Source organism: Mustelus asterias, chromosome 20 (genome assembly GCF_964213995.1).
Source record: "Mustelus asterias chromosome 20, sMusAst1.hap1.1, whole genome shotgun sequence".
Lineage (NCBI taxonomy): Eukaryota > Metazoa > Chordata > Chondrichthyes > Carcharhiniformes > Triakidae > Mustelus > Mustelus asterias.
Genome location: NC_135820.1, coordinates 71602337 through 71620271, shown reverse-complemented (window position 1 = coordinate 71620271; position 17935 = coordinate 71602337). Strand labels below are relative to the sequence as shown.

At 45.5% G+C, this 17935-nt stretch overlaps 1 protein-coding gene across 1 annotated transcript; it reads right to left on the bottom strand.

Annotated features, from left to right (window-relative positions):
• Nucleotides 1-847: 847 nt before the first annotated feature.
• On the bottom strand, nt 848-17533 carry rab5if (RAB5 interacting factor). The gene is made up of 4 exons (XM_078236815.1): nt 17294-17533; nt 9552-9655; nt 4516-4645; nt 848-1382 (listed from the first exon to the last, which is right to left on the bottom strand). The coding sequence occupies exons 1-4, from the start codon at nt 17393-17395 to the stop codon at nt 1341-1343; spliced, it is 378 nt and encodes a 125-aa protein (XP_078092941.1). The 5' UTR covers nt 17396-17533; the 3' UTR covers nt 848-1340.
• Nucleotides 17534-17935: the final 402 nt, after the last annotated feature.

Here is a 17935-nt window from a genome sequence, read left to right as displayed (position 1 = left end):
GCTGGTTCCACTACTATGTCTTATTTATGTTTTGCAATCCACTTAAAATATATTTTATCACACTAAAGGAGCTGAGACTCCATTTTAGAGAAGCATAATACTGGGCAATTTGATGGACGTCTATAAGATGATGCACAGAATAGATTGTTTGGGAGTTGGTAGTTTGTTCCAATAGGTAGGGGAGGGCCAGTGGTCACAATTTTAAGACATTCAAGGCCAGTTCTATGTCATGAAAGGGTTCTTTTGCCAGAGAATGGTGGAGATACTGCCACTTGGTATGGTGGACACCAATTCACTGAATTCATTCAAGGGACCCATTTCTCTGCCTGGAGTTGAGATTGCGTTTTACAAATGGGGGTCGCTACGAGGAGTTGTAAGGGCCAGCAATCTCCTGTGCTAATTTTGATCAGGTAGGAAGGGCGGTTGAGGAGTTCCCAATACATTCTCTCCCCAAGTTGACCTGGGTTTTAAAATCCAGTTGCACGCGCCTCCTGGTTTATTTTTTTAAAAATGGAATGGGGAGTGTAGATGTTGGGATGCAGTCGGTATCACAATTATGAGTCAGGCAGGATGGGCCAAGAGGGTCATTTTACTGTGCGTCAATGTTTGGATATATTTTCCAGTTGGAGAAAGATAGGTGGCTCCAAAGCTTTTGAAATATTGTACATTGAGAAAGTAAAGTGTTTGACATCTATCCATGTTGTCAGATATATAAGTACCAAAAAAAAACAACAGAGCAAGGCAAGAATAGGAGACAGGATGAGGAGCTTGAAATCAGGCCTAAGTATTAAACCTTATCGGATGAGTGAAACTTTGAAAGGCTAGCTGAAGCAGGTACAAAACAGACTTGGTTTGTAATTTTAATGCCACCCAAAGGTGCAATCATTTTCCATTATAAAGTCTGAAATACAAACTCTGAAAGATGTACAAGTCAAAAATTAATGTTTCATCTCCAATTCTACAAGTAATTTACATTTGTTAAATTAAAACAGATACTAACAACAAGAGTACCGACAGTAGAGGACATGACACTGGGAAGCTGCACTTTGACATGGTGTGAAGACTTCAACGCTGCTGTAGATCTTAGGACAGTTTTAAACTGGAGGTCCATGTCTATTTTTAAGGTTCCTGGGATGTTCCGTACGTTATTGCAGGCAGCCTCAGCGGGGATACAGTTTGCTGCAAGATATCCCAAGGTCTCGTCACAGGTCCCGTGATCTGATGGCACAAAAAATTCTGAACTATGCCAGTTTTTACAACGTAAACACGGTTAAAAGTGTTTCCATTTCTCTCCTTTCGCAATTTAAAACTTGACAGGGGCAGACAGCCGTTTTCAATCTTTACTCGAAGTGAATTGCAGTGTAAAAAATTATCCAAACAACCTGGAATAAAATAAAAGTTAAAAATTTAACAGGCTACACCTGCAAACAGTAAGCTTCACTCCGCACAAAATCCTAAGACCGATCTAGATAAAAGGAAATTATTCAAGTAGCACCCATCGAGTTACTTATATCCACATTTGGGTAAAATATAAATAAGCGTTAATTGAACAAATTACAGCACAGGAACAGGCCCTTGGGCCCTCCAAGCCTGCACCGAACATGCTGCCCGTCTGAACTAAAACCCCTTACCCTTTGGGGACCATATTCCCTTCCCATTCATGTATTTGTCAAGACGCCCCTTAAAAGTCACTATCGTATCTGCTTCCACTACCTCCCCCAGCAGCGAGTTCCAGGCACCCACCACCCTCTGTGTAAAAAAACTTGCCTCATACAAGCCTGCTCTCAGGATCTCTCTCCTCATCTCCTGAAAGTGCAGACTCATATTGGGAATGGGATTTCAAAAATGCCATATGTGCAGATCAGGAGAGGCAGTGGCGCTGTGGTATTGTCGCTAGCAATTGGACGATCATAGAATCCCTACAGTGCAGTGGAGTGCAGGAGGCCATTCGGCCCATCGAGTCTGCACCAACCACAATCCCACCCAGGCCTATTCCCGCAACCCCACATATTTTACCTTGCTAATTCCCTGACACCAAGAGGCAATTTAGTATGGCCAATCCACCTAACCTGCGCATCTTTGGATTGTGGGAGGAAACCGGAACACCCGGAGGAAACTCACGCAGACACGGGGAGAACGTGCAAACTCCACACAGTCACCTGAGGCTGGAATTGAACCCGGGTCCCCGGCACTGAGGCAGTAGTGCTAACCACTGTACCACTAGCAATCCCAGGGTAATGCTCTGGGGACCTGGGTTTGAATCCCACCATGACAGATCGTGAGATCTGAATCCAATAAAAATCTGGAATGAAAAGTCTAACAATGACCATGAAACCATTGTCGATGTATGTAAAAAACCCTGGTTCACTATTTCCTTTAGGGAAGGAAATCTGCCATCCTTACCAGGTCTACATGTGACTCCAGACCTAGAGCAATGTGGTTGACTCTTAAATGCTCTTAGGGACGGACAATAAATGCAGGCCCAGCCAGCGATGCCCACATCCCATGAATGAGTAAAAAGGCAGCAATTCTTCATCCATCAGCCCAGACAGAGAGTATCAACAGGCTCTGGACGGTATCAAAGCTGAACTGATTTGCCCTCACCCGGCAAACTTTCCAGCAGAGCTCCAAAGATTATGAAGAGCAGTGGTGTCTTAGCCAAACATGGTTTTTAGGCAGGGAAACAGAGCATCTTTAGCACCTCAACTAACACCAAGCTGCCTGAAATCAGTACAACTCAGCACAAAAAAGAAAAAAATGAATAACCTTGCCTTTCTGTATTATGACCTCAGAATCATGTATTTACACAGCTTATTATGTTTTTGAAGGGACCTTGGCGTGTTTTGTCCATCAATGTGTGAAGGCGGAAAGGCAGTTAATAGGGTGGTGAAAAAGGCATATGGCACACTCGCCTTTGTCAATCGGGGTATAGGTTACAAAAGTAGAGAGGTCATGATGCGAGTTGGATAGAACTTTGGTGAGGCCACAGCTGGAGTACTGTCTGCAGTTCTGGTCGCCACATTATAGGAAGGATGTGAATGCACTGGAGGGAGTGCAGAGGAGATTCACCAGGCTAATTGTCACATCGCAGCTCCTACAAGCAGTAATAAGATAAAGACCTGATTCTTTGTCCTGTTAGCGGAGGGTAAACATTTGCCAAGGCATCGCACCATTGAATTTTATACATCCATCCAGGCAAGCAGGGTCTTGATTTAAGAATTCACTCAAAATAAAAACACACCGCTAGTAGTTCAGCACCCTCAGTACTGCACCCAATTGTCAGCCTGAATGATGAGCTGGAGTTTCTGAAGTGGGACTTGAAACCACAACTTTGACTCAAAGGCAGTGTGCAATCACTGAACCATGGAGTAATCATGCCTTTTCGTGCTTCTAATCAAGTGCTGTGCCATGTGCATCACATGAACTCTCAATTTTGAAGCTGATTTTAAAAAAATATAAATTGGTTCTATTTTTAATTTGACTGATCCACATTTCTGTTGCTGAAAGCTAGTGAGCTCCTCGCGAGCATTCCCAGAAACCACCTCACTCTATTCGCACACAATTCCCCAGTTGTAATTCCTCGTCATCCCCAGATGATCCACTCCCAAGCATCTCAATCCCGTTCTCACCCAGCCAAAAGCAGGAACGCAGCTCCAGCCTTCCTATCTATGCACAGTTGCGACAGAGGACCCGACCCAACTTCCTTCAACTCTTTGGAACAGCTCTTTTTTTTTTTTTAAAAACCCGAAATGAAGCATTCTCTGACTGCTATGGTAACCTGCTCCATTATGTATATAGGATAGCGCAGTGACACAGTGCTTAACACTGCTGCCGCACAGCACCAGAGACCGGGGTTCAATTCCGACCTTGGGTCAGTGTGTGGAGTTTCCACATTCTTCCCCCCCCATTTCTGCGTGGGTTTCCTCCGGATGCTCCAGTTTCCTCCCACAGTTCGAAAGACGTGCTGTTTAAGTGCATTGGCCGTGCTAAATTCTCCCTCAGTGTACCCGAACAAGCACCGGAGTGCGGCGACTAGGGGATTTTCACAGCAACTTCCGTGCAGTGACACTAATAAACAAACTTTAATGAGATAGTTTCAAAGCCCAATTACTGTTTCTGGACATAGATACTAAACTGGCTATCTTGAATCAGCAGTCTCAGAAGTGGCTACAACAATAGAAAATGCTGAAACATCTCAGCAGGTCCGACAGCATCTGTGGGGACAGAATAGAGTCAACGTTTCGAGTCTAAATGTCCCTTCGTCAAAGCCCTGGCTCTATTCTCTCCTTGAGAGCTCTGACGAAGGGTCATCTAGTCTCTAAATGTTGGCTCTATTCTCTCCCCACAGATGCTGTCAGGTCTGCTGAGATTTTCCAGCATTTTGTTTCAGATTCCAGCATCCGCAGTATTTTGCCTTTATCTGAGGATTTAATTGTTGGATTTTTCAAAATGCAATAGAAATGTTACTTAGCAGGGTTTTGTCTACATTATGTACACGTAGAAACAGCCAGTTACCAAAAACAACGCAAAAGATGTCATGAATCCCTCTTTTGTTAGTTCCCATGTTCCGCCGTACTCTTCCTCATCTACTTGCTGGAAGCTGCTAAAGTAGAGATACAGAAGCCCAGCATTGATGAGACAAAATCTGGAAACAGAAAACCCAAAGAGCATTTACACAGGCATCTGTCCAACCTAGACATTACAAACAGACAACAGGAAACAGAATATGGTGGTAATACTCAGCAGGTCTGGCAGCATCTGTGGGGGGAGAGAAACAGAGGTAACGTTTGTGATGAGTCACATGGACTCAACTGTTTCTCTCTCTCCGCAGATACTGCCAGACCTGCTTTTCTCCACCATTTTCCGTTTTTATTTCAGATTTCCAGTATCCACAGTATTTTGCTTTTATTTTAGGGAGGCAACTTAAGTCATTTAACTTTTTCGCTTACAAACTGATCCACTGAGGCCCATCCCACCATCCGCAGATTCTGATTCATAATGGGAGAGGGTTCTCCCCTGCCTTGTTTCCCTCTGGGTGAATGTAGAGTAGGTATCAGATTGATCTATCGGAGGGGGGGGGAGACACTGCTGTTTTATGCAAACTTTTCCTGGCCCACCCACGCACAAATGCTTTCCAGCAGATGTTGTTGGATTTTAGGCTGGTTGATTTTTCTCATTCCTGGGTTAGGGATGCAGAACACTGGCACTTTCAAAAACGAGCCATCAGGGTACCCAGATAATTTACCTTAAAAGCCCACACAATTAGACTGAGGAAACACAACACAACAGCAGCTTTCCCTGTTAGAAAATATGCTATATTCCTGAAGACAGTCATAGAAACATAGAATCCCTGCAGTGCAGGAGGAGGCCATTAGGTCCATCAAACCTGCACGACAACAATCCCATCCTATCCCCCATAATCCCAGATATTTACCCTGCTTGTCTCCCACTAAGGGGCATTTTAGCATGGCCAATCTACCTGACCTGCACATCTTTGGACTGTGGGAGGAAATCGGAGTGCCCGGAGGAAACCCCCGCAGACACGGGTAAGAACGTGCAGACTCCGCACAGACAGTGAACCAATGCAGGAATTGAACCTGGGTCCATGGCTGTGTGTTACTGAGATCTGCTCTACTTGTCATATAGCTGTGCTGTGTACGGGGAGGTGATAGGGCGGCACAGTGGTTAGCACTGCTGCCTCACAGCTCCAGGGACCTGGGCTGATTCCCGACTTGGGTCACTGTCTGTGTGGAGCTTCCACATTCTCCCCGTCTGCGTGGGTTTCCTCCAGTTTCGTCCCACAGTCCAAAAATGTGCGGGGTTAGGTTGATTGGCCATGTTAAATTACCCCAGGATGTGTAGGTTAGAGGGATTAGCGGGGTAAATGTGTGGCATTGTGGGGATAGGGCCTAGGGTGGGATTGTTATCGGTGCAGACCTGATGGCCGAATGGCCTCCTTCTGCACTGTAGGGTTTCTATGATGTCTATGGTGGCCTAGTGGTATTATTACCACACTATTAATCCAGAAACTCAGCTAATGTTCTGGGAACTCGGGTTCGAATCCCGCCACGGCAGATGGTACAATTTGAATTCAATATAAAATACCTGGAATTAAGAATCCACTGGTGACCATGAAACCATTGCTGATTGTCGAAAAAACCCATTCAGCTCACTAATGTCTTTTAGGGAAGGAAATCTGCCATCCTTACCTGGTCTGGCCTACATGTGACTCCACAGCCACAACAAAGAACAATACAGCACAGGAACAGGCCCTTCGGCCCTCCAAGCCCGCGCCGCTCCCTGGTCCAAACTAGACCATTCTTTTGTATCCCTCCATTCCCACTCCATTCATGTGGCTATCTAGATAAGTCTTAAACGTTCCCAGTGTGTCCGCCTCCACCACCTTGCCCGGCAGCGCATTCCAGGCCCCCACCACCCTCTGTGTAAAATATGTCCTTCTGATATCTGTGTTAAACCTCCCCCCACCCCCCCCCTCACCTTGAACCTATGACCCCTCGTGAAGGTCACCACCGATCTGGGAAAAAGCTTCCCACCGTTCACCCTATCTATGCCTTTCATAATTTTATACACCTCTATTAGGTCACCCCTCATCCTCCGTCTTTCCAGTGAGAACAACCACAGTTTAGCCAATCTCTCCTCTAAGCCCTTCCATACCAGGCAACATCCTGGTAAACCTCCTCTGCACTCTCTCTAAAGCCTCCACGTCCTTCTGGTAGTGTGGCGACCAGAACTGGGCGCAGTATTCCAAATGCGGCCGAACCAACGTTCTATACAACCGCAACATCAGACCCCAACTTTTATACTCTGTGCCCCGTCCTATAAAGGCAAGCATGCCATATGCCTTATTCACTACCTTCTCCATCTGTGACGTCACCTTCAAGGATCTGTGGACTTGCACACCCAGGTCCCTCTGCGTATCTACACCCTTTATGGTTCTGCCATTGATCGTATAGCTCCCCACTACGTTAGTTCTACCAAAATGCATCACTTCGCATTTATCTGGATTGAACTCCATTTGCCATTTCTTTGCCCAAATTTCCAGCCTATCTATATCCTTTTGTAGCCTCTGACAATGTTCCTCACTATCTGCAAGTCCAGCCATTTTCGTGTCGTCCGCAAACTTACTGATCACCCCAGTTACACCTTCTTCCAGATCGTTTATATAAATCACAAACAGCAGAGGTCCCAATACAGAGCCCTGCGGAACACCACTAGTCACAGGCATCCAGCCGGAAAAAGACCCTTCCACTACCACCCTCTGTCTTCTGTGACCAAGCCAGTTCTCCACCCATCTAGCCACCTCCCCCTTTATCCCATGAGATCCAACCTTTTGCACCAACCTACCATGAGGGACTTTGTCAAACGCTTTACTAAAGTCCATATAGACGACATCCACGGCTCTTCCCTCATCAACCATTCTAGTCACTTCTTCAAAAAACTCCACCAGGTTAGTGAGGCATGACCTCCCTCTCACAAAACCATGCTGACTATCATTAATGAGTTTATTCCTTTCTAAATGCGCATACATCCTATCTCTAAGAATCCTCTCCAACAACTTCCCTACCACGGACGTCAAGCTCACCGGCTTATAATTTCCCGGGTTATCCTTCCTACCCTTCTTAAATAACGGGACCACATTAGCTATCCTCCAATCCTCTGGGACCTCACCTGTGCCCAGTGACGAGACAAAGATTTGCGTCAGAGGCCCAGCGATTTCATCTCTCGTCTCCCTGAGCAGCCTTGGATAGATTCCATCAGGCCCTGGGGTTTACTCTCAACTGCCCATGGGCAACTAGGGATGGGCAACAAATGCTGGCCCAGCCAGCGACGCCCACTTTTTAAAATTAATTTGTGGGACATGGGTGTCGCTGGCTGGGCCAGCATTTATTGCCTGTCCCTCGTTGCCCTTGGAGGGCAGTTGAGAGTCAACCACATTGCTGTGGTTCTGGAGTCACACGTAGGCCAGACCAGGTAAGGATGGCAGATTTCCTTTCCTAAAGGAAATTAGTGAACCAGATGGGTTTTTCCGACGATCGATAATGGTTTCATGGTCATCAGTAGGTTCTTAATTCCAGATTTTTATTAAATTCAAACTTCACCATCTGCCACGGTGGGATTCGAACGCAGGTCCCCAGAGCATAATGCTGGGTGTCTGGGTTACTAGTCCGGTGACAAATACCACTACGCCACCACCTCCCCTAAAACTCACGTCCCATGAATGGTTAAATGCCCTGTTGGGCTTGAAATGGAGGCAGGACTGGATATATATATGTGTGCCTTTGTAGCATGTATGGCGGAAGTGAATTGCAATGATGCGAGAGCCGATTTTAGTGGGAAAATAAAACTTGGGGAAGGGCCTTTAAACGTTCACAGTATTATTTGTCTCAGCATTTTGTCCACCACGTGTGGCTAAGACACAGACAGAACGACCTTTGGATTTGATGGTGCAACCAACCTCTGTGCAACTCATGAACACTGCTGGGAGAAATGGGCCTCATTTGTGGATAATATTTCAATTTTGAGTCAGACTAACACTGACAGTTGCTGACCCAACTCTCAATTCTGATGCAACAGCAGGATGAGAGGGCTGCAGAACAAAACCCGGAGAAAGCAAAATGCTATAAAAAACTGGAATGTGAAGGGCGGGGACGGTCTGTTGTTGAGGCAAGACTTCCCTCAGTTCATAATCTTTGGTTTGATCAAAACTGACGATTTCCTGTTTCCTTCCCAACTGGTTGGGGAGGTGTTAAATGGTCTGTGAGCACATTTTCCAGAGATGGGGGGAAACAGATCTTTAAAAAAAAAACAGAAGGAAATCCCATAACTGGAAACAATTTAGTAAAAGACAGCAGTGAACTGTAATTCCTCAAAATAATTGGGGTGGCACAGTGGTTAGCACGATGGCACAGTGGGCGGCACTGCTGCTTCACAGCTCCAGGGACCCGGGTTCGATTCCCGGCTTGGGTGACTGTCTGTGTGGAGTTTGCACGTTCTCCCCCTGTCTGCGTGGGTTTCCTCCGGGTGCTCCGGTTTCCTCCCACAGTCCGAAAGACGCGCTGGTTAGGTGCATTGGCCGTGCTAAATTGCCCCGGGATGCGTAGGTTAGAGGAATTAGCAGGGTAAATATGTGGGGTTATGGGGATAGAGCCTACGTGGGATTGCTGTCGGTGCAGACTCGATGGGTCAAATGGCCTTCTTCTGCATAGCAAGAAGTTTAACAACACCAGGTTAAAGTCCAGCAGGTTTTATTTGGTAGCAAAAGCCACACAAGCTTTCGGAGCCTTAAGCCCCTTCTTCAGGTGACTCACCTGAAGAAGGGGCTCAAGGCTCCGAAAGCTTGTGTGACTTTTGCTACCAAATAAACCTGTTGGACTTTAACCTGGTGTTGTTAAACTTCTTACTGTGTTTACCCCAGTCCAATGCCGGCATCTCCACATCATGACTTCTTCTGCACTGCAGGGATTCTGTGAAATCTGGCTTGAATGAATTCACTCCTATTCCATTAATAAAGGAACACAATATGAACTTACATTGCTATTCCCAAGAATCCTTTAAGTGGAACAACTCCCCATATAACACCTAAAATGATTGCAATTATTTGTCGAAACCAGTAGATCACATCGAGAAACTCATCCTGGAAAGAGGAAAAACATTCGATTAACTTCGTCCACAATTCTAAAAAAAAACATGGAAAAGGAATAAATTCCAATTCAAGACTGACTTTTCAAAAGCTATTTTGATAGAAATCTGGAACAAATCAGAAAGTATATAGTAACAGAATTGTGTCTTGATTATGTGGAACATATTGATCAGAGGTCCAAATGCAGCAATATAGAATATGACACCAAACCATACAAGGAGATATTAGACCAGATGACCAATATCTTGACCAAAGAGGGAAGTTTTAAGGGATCCTTTAAAGGAAGAAAGGGAAGTTTTAAGGGATGCTTTAAAGGAAGGTGGTGGTGGTGGGGGCATGAGCTTCTGAGTTTCCAGCCTACATAATATAGTCATGCTGAATCCACGCCTATTGTAGGAATAAAGCAAGGTCAAATTTGAAAATGGACTTTGTTGCAGTGTTAACCCTATCCAATCGAACGCATTTACTTTAGTCCTCCCTTCCACAATGTTTTCACCATTTTAAACACTCTTATCAAAACCTATAATTAATAAAACTTATTCAATATGTTTTCATTCTTTAAAAAAAAAATTAACATGTTTCTTAATCACTTCCTTTGCTTCCCAGGGTCCATGATTATACCATCCATTCCAAAAAAAACTGTTTTTCTTTAAACTTGAAAGCCTTGTTGCCATTAAAGTTGAGTCAGGATGGAAAACACAAAATGCCCTAGTTCCACCCATGCGGTACTCTTTAACTCCTACAGGAAATCTTCAGCTTAGCTTTAATTTTAAACAATGCTCAAAAATCTCTGGTGTTGTTGCTTACCTCTTGCACTTGTACAAGTTCCTCCTTTATCTGAGTAAAACATTGCAAGGCACTTCCCCCCAGAGTGTTAGCAGACAGAAAATGACACCATGTCACGAAAGGAGATATCAGGACATGCATTTAACTGCTCGGTTAAAGATACAGGTTTCAAGGAATATCTTAAGGAGACAAAGAGGGGTGGAGAGGTTTATAGAATACCTACAGTACAGAAGGAGGCCATTCGGCCCATCAAGTCTGTACCGACCACAATCCCACCCAGGCCCTATTTCCCTCATTTACACTGCTAATCCGCCTGACACTAGGGTCAATTTAGCACGGTCAATCAACCTAACCCGCACATCTTTGGGCTGTGGGAGGAAACCAGAGCACCCAGAGGAAACCCACACAAACATGGTGAGAAACTGCAAACTCCCACGAGGTGAAAGTGCAAACTTTCTGTTTGGGAGGGAATTCACAACACTTACCGCTTCGACATGAAGGCACAGCTACTAAAGGTGCAATATTGGAGATGTGCAAGAGTTTGAGGTCTGGAGCACATTCATAATGTTTAGTTGGTAACCAGAGGTAAACCTCTCAGATACTTCGAATCACAGACCGATACTACACACCATTTAGCACATCACATCTCTCCAAGTTCTTTGAAAGAGCTATTCAATTAGTTTCACTTCCTGGCTCTTTCCCCTGCAATTTCTTTTTCCTTCAAGTATTTATCCAATTCCATTTGGAGAGCTACTATTGAATCTGCTTCCACGACCCTTGCAGGCAGCTCAATGTAGATAATGATAACTCGCTGCATTAAAAAAAAACATAATTTCTCCTCTGGTTCTATTGCTAATCACTTTAAATCAGTGTCCCCTGGTTACTGACACTTTGGCCACAAGGAAGTTTCTCCTTATTTGCTCTATCAAAATGAACACACTATTTAATCTCCTCTTAACATTCACTGCTGGAAGAACAACCTCAGCTTCTCCATCCATCCATATAACTGAAGTTGCTCTTCCATGGTGATCATTCTGTTAATTGTTTCTTGCATCCTCTCAGACACCTTGACATCCCTCCTAAAGTGGGGTGCCCTTAAGTAAATACAATAGTCCAGGCAAGTTACTTCTGTTGGGAAGTGACGTGATTAGGCCCTGGAGTACCTTTGGAGTTTCAATTACATTTTGATCACTGGAAGCTCACCTGGGCCAATAGATAAATGCCAGCATTTAAAGTTTATTTATTAGTGTCACAAGTAGGCTTACATTAACACTGCAATGAAGTGACTGAATATCCCCAATCGCCACACTCCAGTGCTTGCTCGGGTACATCGAGTAGGAATTTAGCATGGCCAACAAACCTGACTAGCATGTCTTTCAGACTGTGGGAGGAAACTGGTGCACCCGGAGGAAACCCACCCAGACACAGGGAGAACATGCAGATTCCACACAGAAAGTGACCCAAGCCGGGAATCAAACCTGGGTTCCTGGCACTACGAGGCAGCAGTGCTAACCACTGTCCCACCCCTTAGTCTGCGGCAGGAATGTGGTGTTCAGTTGCTACCCTGCTGTGCCTTTAGGAGCACTTCTTTAAACAGGCAAATATAGTTGATTTTAGCTACTAGTAAATTGAAGTTATTTAGAGGTTTTAGTGAATCAGAGGATCCAGTTGAAGGACTGGTTCCTTAGCTGTGAAAATGTGAGGTAATGGAGTTTGACGGATGCTATTTAGATAAACAGATAGAAAGGTGCTGACACTGCAATGTGGGCAACAATTAGCACGTAATAGTAAAAATGCCAAAACTCAAACTTTCCTACAAAATAAGACTGCCTACCCTTCAAAAGAGAAGACTCAAGCAAACAGCATAGAACAGGTTTTTCAGAAAATCCATTCTATCACACAGAGGGTGGTGGGCGAGTGGAATCGGCTGCCGTCAGTGGTGGTGGAGGCGAACTCAATGGGGTCTTTTAAGAGACTCCTGGATGAGTACATGGAGCTTAATAGGATGGAGGGTTATAGGTAGGTCTAGAAGGTAGGGATGTGTTCGGCACAACTTGTGGGCCGAAGGGCCTGTTTGTGCTGTAGTTTTTCTATGTTCTATCTTCTACTTGGAATTCTTTGGAAAAATAACTTGGAGCCCCTGCTGCAGGATCAAGTGAATGCAGTTTGAGTAATCAAACTGGGTCTCTACCCAAATCTATCACTTCAGCACAATTGATGTCAATGATCAGAAAATAACTTTTAAAATGATCTTGCATAACCACTTTTACTGTTCAGAAACCTGCATATTTTTATCTTTCACAATGCTAATTATCACTGACTCAAATCAAGTCACACAATCTTAAAATCTTCTATGTTCACAATTACAACTCAATATAGAAAATGCTCCATTGACTTGATAAATTTTGCTCGGTTGTGTGACAACAGTTATGATCCTGGATCAGACCCACGTGTTCTGGTAAGATCCAGTTAAGGACCACTAATGTTTTGTTTAATAATAGGCACAATTTGAGATTCAAGACACTTGCTTAGGAGAATAAAGCCACAAGATTCTGCGAATTTTTAAACAAAAAAACATAAACTTTACTCTGCAAAGTCAGAAAGTCTAAGCTAACTGCAATATCTATCTTACATGCTAACATTCAGGGTTAATATGTGAATTAACAGGCAAACCGCGGTCAAACACGTCACACTGCACAGTAAATGACATAAAAGTTTATTCATCACAAGTAGGCTTACTTTAACAGTGCAATGAAGTTACTGTGAAAATCCCCGAGTCGCCACACTCCGGCACCTGTTCGGGTACACCGGGGGAGAATTTAGCATGACCAATGCACCTAACCAGCTCATTTTTCGGATTGTAGGAGGAACCCGGAGCACCCGGAGGAAACCCACGCAGACACGGGGAAAACGTGCAGACTTTGCACAGACAGTGACCCAAGCTGGGAATCGAACCCAGGGCCCTGGCATTGAGAGGCAAAAGTGCTAACCACCCCATATGCCGCCATAACAGATTCCACAGTATCGCAACAACCCACCCAGATACTTGGTTTGTCTCTCCACCTTTGAAGAGTCATATTGGATCAGAAACGTTAACTCGGTTTTTCTCTCCGTAAATGTTGCCAGATCTGCTGAGTTTTTCCAGCACTTTGTTTTCATTTCAGATCTCCAGCATCTGCAGTCTTTTGCTTTTGCCCGTTGAAACTCTGTCTCTGTCAAGATGGATTCCAGTCTTCACTTTCAAACAAGTAGACAGTATTGCATCACATCCCTGATCTGTGCTTTGTAGATGGCGGACAGGCTTTTGGGAGTCAGGAGGTGAGTTACTCGCTGCGTAATTCCCAGCCTCTGACCTGGTCTTGTAGCCACAGTATTTATATGGCTGGTCCAGTATAATCCCTCGGGTGTTGACGGTGGGGGATTATTGAAGCCAATCACTGAATTACATCAATAAAAATGAAAGTTGTTTTTGCTATTAATAGCTTGCATGTAAAAAAAACAATTCATTTGATCACTTATCAAGTATGGCATAAATAGAATACATGATGAAAGGTCCAGTATACAAGATGGACACAACTTAGACCCTGTGGCTCATCAGTGACCTTTCATTTTCCATCACGTTACTGTGATTATACTCCTACGATCGCTGACATAGTGTACCCACTAACAGTGAGAAGTGCTGTAATTGAAGCTTACAAACCAAAAGTGGGTTATAACTCTTATCTTGCTGCATCCATTTATTTTAATAGCCACTTCATGTTTTATGCAAGATCAAATATCACACCATACCGTTCAGAATCTTAACCTCAATTTGTCACTAACTAACCCCATCCAATCCAAATCTGTTTCAACAAAAGATCTAAACTGAATTAACAATGTCGGAACAGTGCCTGCAAAGAAAAGTGAGAGAGTCGTTGATTTTTCAGATGTATGCCCTTCATCAGAACTTTCACCAGGAGGTGTTGACTGTTCGGCTGCAATGTGAAACACTACTGAGCAACCATCAAGAGTCATTTGGGGTTTCTTGAGTGTTTCAAATGCATAGTAAGAAGTCTCACACCACCAGGTTATAGTCCAACAGGTTTATTTGGTAGCACAAACCACTAGCATCTCCACATCAAATGCATAGCGCAGTGGAGTCTGAATCATTAAACGGTTTCGAGAAAAAGATAAGATATATTTCTGATAGGAAAAAAATGGGCTAAAGAGACATGGGGAACAGATTAGGGAGGTAGATTTGAGACCAGGGAGAAATCAGCCATGATCTGATTGAATGGAGGAGCAGGCTCGAAGGGCTGAACTGCCTACATCTGCTCCTAATTCCTATGTTCTGATACAGAAAGCCAAATAGTTATATACATATAGCTACATACACATATATGTAAACTCTTTGCTTCAAAGATTTTCCAGGAGGCCCATATTAAAAATGTTCAGATAGTCCTCTGCAGTACAACCATGTTGCATATTCAACACAAACCTTCCATTTATTTTCAAATTGTTCTGTGGTTACAACACATTGATACCCACTTCTAATGCGCAAGATCTCAGTTGCTGAAACTTGAGGTATATCAATTCCTGACCACTGTCCATTTACAAGGAAGCGATAAAGACATTATGAAAAGAACACCATTTAACACGTTTCCAGTCCCTCAAACCAATTATTTTACAAATTTGTGATATTGCAAGTCTCTGCTTGTCTTGCGTTATCATTAGCATCGTCACTAGACGTGTTTAGTATGTTAGTCTCAATCCATTGTTAGAAATTTGCATTTATGGTAGTACTCTTCAACTTGTGAGATTTGATTATTATTGTCCCATGCATGGGAATACAGTGAAAAGTATTGTTTCTTGCGCTATACAGACAAAACATACTGTTTATAGAGTACATAGGGGAGAGGGAAAGGAGATGGTGCAGAATATAGTGTTACAGTCATAACTAGGGTGTAGAGAAAGATCAGCTTAACATAAGGTCCATTCAAAAGTCTGATGGCAGCAGGGAAGAAGCTGTTCTTGAGTCGGAAGGTGTGTGTGCTCAGACTTTTGTAACTTTTTCCCGGCGGAAGAAAGTGGAAGAAAGCAGGTGTGTGGGGCCTTGATTATGCTGGCTGCTTTTCTGAGTAAGAAGTCTCACAACACCAGGTTAAAGTCCAACAGGTATATTTGGTAGCACAAGCCAAGTTGTGAGACTTCTTACTGTGCTTACCCCAGTCCAATGCCGACATCTTCACATCATGCTTTTCTGAGGCAGCGGGAAATGTCGACTGCATCAATGGATGGGAGGCTGGTTTGTCTGATGGACTGGGCTGCGATCACAACCTTTTGTAATTTCTTGCGGTCTTGCACAGAGCAGGAGCCATACCAAGCTGTGATGCATCCGGAAAGGATGTTTTTTCTAGGGTGCATCTATAAAAAAATCTTCAACTTGTGAGATAGTCTTGATCCAGTGGCTCAGGTTGCTGTGACCTCTTAAGTGGTTAGCATTGTTGCCTCACGGTGTCAGGGACCCAGGTTCGATCCCTGGCTTGAGTCGCTGTCTGTGCGGAGTCTGCACATTCTCCCCGTGTCTGCGTGGGTTTCCTCCAGGTGCTCCCACAGTCCAAAAGATGTGCTAGTTAGGTGCATTGGCAGTGCTAAAATTCTCCCTCAGTGTACCCAAACAGTTAAAGTTTATTTATTAGTCACAAGTAAGGCTTACATTAACAGTGCAATGAAATTACTGTGAATTCATAGAAGTATTCATAGAAACCCTACAAGTACAGAAAGAGGCCATTCAGCCCATCGAGTCTGCACCGACCACAATCCCACCCAGGCCCTACCCCCATGTCCCTACATATTTTACCCGCTAATCCATGCATCCCATAAGGGCAATTTTAGCATGGCCAATCAACCTAACCCGCACATCTTTGGACTGTGGGAGGAAACCGGAGCACCCGGAGGAAACGCACGCAGACACGAGGAGAATGTGCAAACTCCACACAGACAGTGGCCCAAGCCAGGAATCGAACTCGGGTCCCTGGAGCTGTGAAGCAACAGTGCTAACCACTGTGCCACCCTTACCTAGTTGCCACAGTCCGGCACCTGTTTGGGTCAATGCACCCTAACCAGCCCAGTCTTTCAGACTGCGGGAGGAAACCAGAGCACCCGGAGGAAACCCACGCAGACACGGGGGGGGGGGGGGGGGGGGGGGGGGAGAAGGTACCTGCAAACTCCACACAGACAGTGACACCCCCCCTCCCCAAAAGCTGGGAATCAAACCCAGGGTTCCTGGCGTTGTGAAACAGCAGTGCTTACCCACTTGCTGAGGGTGCTGGTGTGTGGGGAGATCTTATAGAAACATAAGATTATGAAGGGAATAGATAAGATAGAGACGAGGGGATTTTCACAGTAACTTCATTGCAGTGTTAATGTGGGCCTGACTTGTGACACTAACTTTGAAAACTTTAAACTTTTTTTTCTCTCTCTGGAGACACAGCCTAAGTTTGGGAAGGAAGGGGGGAAGGGGGGAAGGGGGGAGGGGGGGAGGGGGGGAAGGGGGGGGAAGGGGGGGGAAGGGGGGGAAGGGGGGAAGGGGGGAAGGGGGGAGGGGGGGAAGGGTGGGAGGGGGGGAGGGGGGGAGGGGGAGGGGGAGAGGGGGAGGGGGGAAGAGGGGGAGGGGAGGATAACAGAATTTTCCAGTGGGGATGGTGTTGGAGGGTTTTCCACAGTGGGTGTTGAGATGAGAGTGGCAGCAGTGGCTGCACTACCCCCCCCCCCCCCCCCCCAGGCACAGCCAGCCAGGCCGCTGCTGGCTCGGGCCTTGCCCCACTCACTCTCCCCCACCTCAATCACTTCACCCTCTCTCCTCACCTTATCTTCCCAGGCCGCGTTACTCTTCAGCACTTTGCTCCAGACCGACACTTTCACGCCGCCGTTGGCCAGGAGGTGCTCCCTGGACTTGCCCCCGCTCATTCTCTTGTCAGGCCGGCTTCTTCCTCCCTCTCGCTCGCTCGATCGGCCGCCCCGGCACCGCCGCCGACACCCCTCGCCCGACTCCACGCCAACTGCGGGCGCCACACCCGCGCATGCGCGCCCACCCCGCGACCGGGGTTGTGGGAGGAGTCCTCCGGTAGACCGGCATCCTCCCCGAGCTGGGCGCCGCCATCTTCCCCCTCTCCCAGACCCTGATCACGTGATATGTGCCCCTCTCCCAGACCCTGATCACGTGATATGTGCCACTTGGTTTGTTGCTGAGACTTGGCCCATTCTTTCATCCCCCTATCATTTGGTTAAGATCAAACCCCAGATGGTGGGAGGAGGGGGGAGGGGGGAGGGGGGGGGCAGTGTCTTATCTTCTCAGCTTGGATCTTCTTTGCATCTCTTGTGGGCACCATGAATTGGATTCAACTTGGTTTTGGGAGCAAGCGAAGTTTAAAGTTTATTTATTAGTGTCGCAAGTAAGGCTGACATTAACACTGCAATGAAGTTACTGTGAAAATCCCCTAGTTGCCA

Bases quoted from the DNA above. Each gene is read 5' to 3' on its own strand.
- rab5if (XM_078236815.1), bottom strand. From the start codon at position 17,395: ATGAGCGGGGGCAAGTCCAGGGAGCACCTCCTGGCCAACGGCGGCGTG. The intron at 4,646-9,551 runs GTAAGTTCATAT...TTCTGTTTCCAG, and splicing joins GGATTCTTGGGAATAGCAAT to ATTTTGTCTCATCAATGCTG. The intron at 1,383-4,515 runs GTAACTGGCTGT...ATTTTATTCCAG, and splicing joins CATCTTTTGCGTTGTTTTTG to GTTGTTTGGATAATTTTTTA.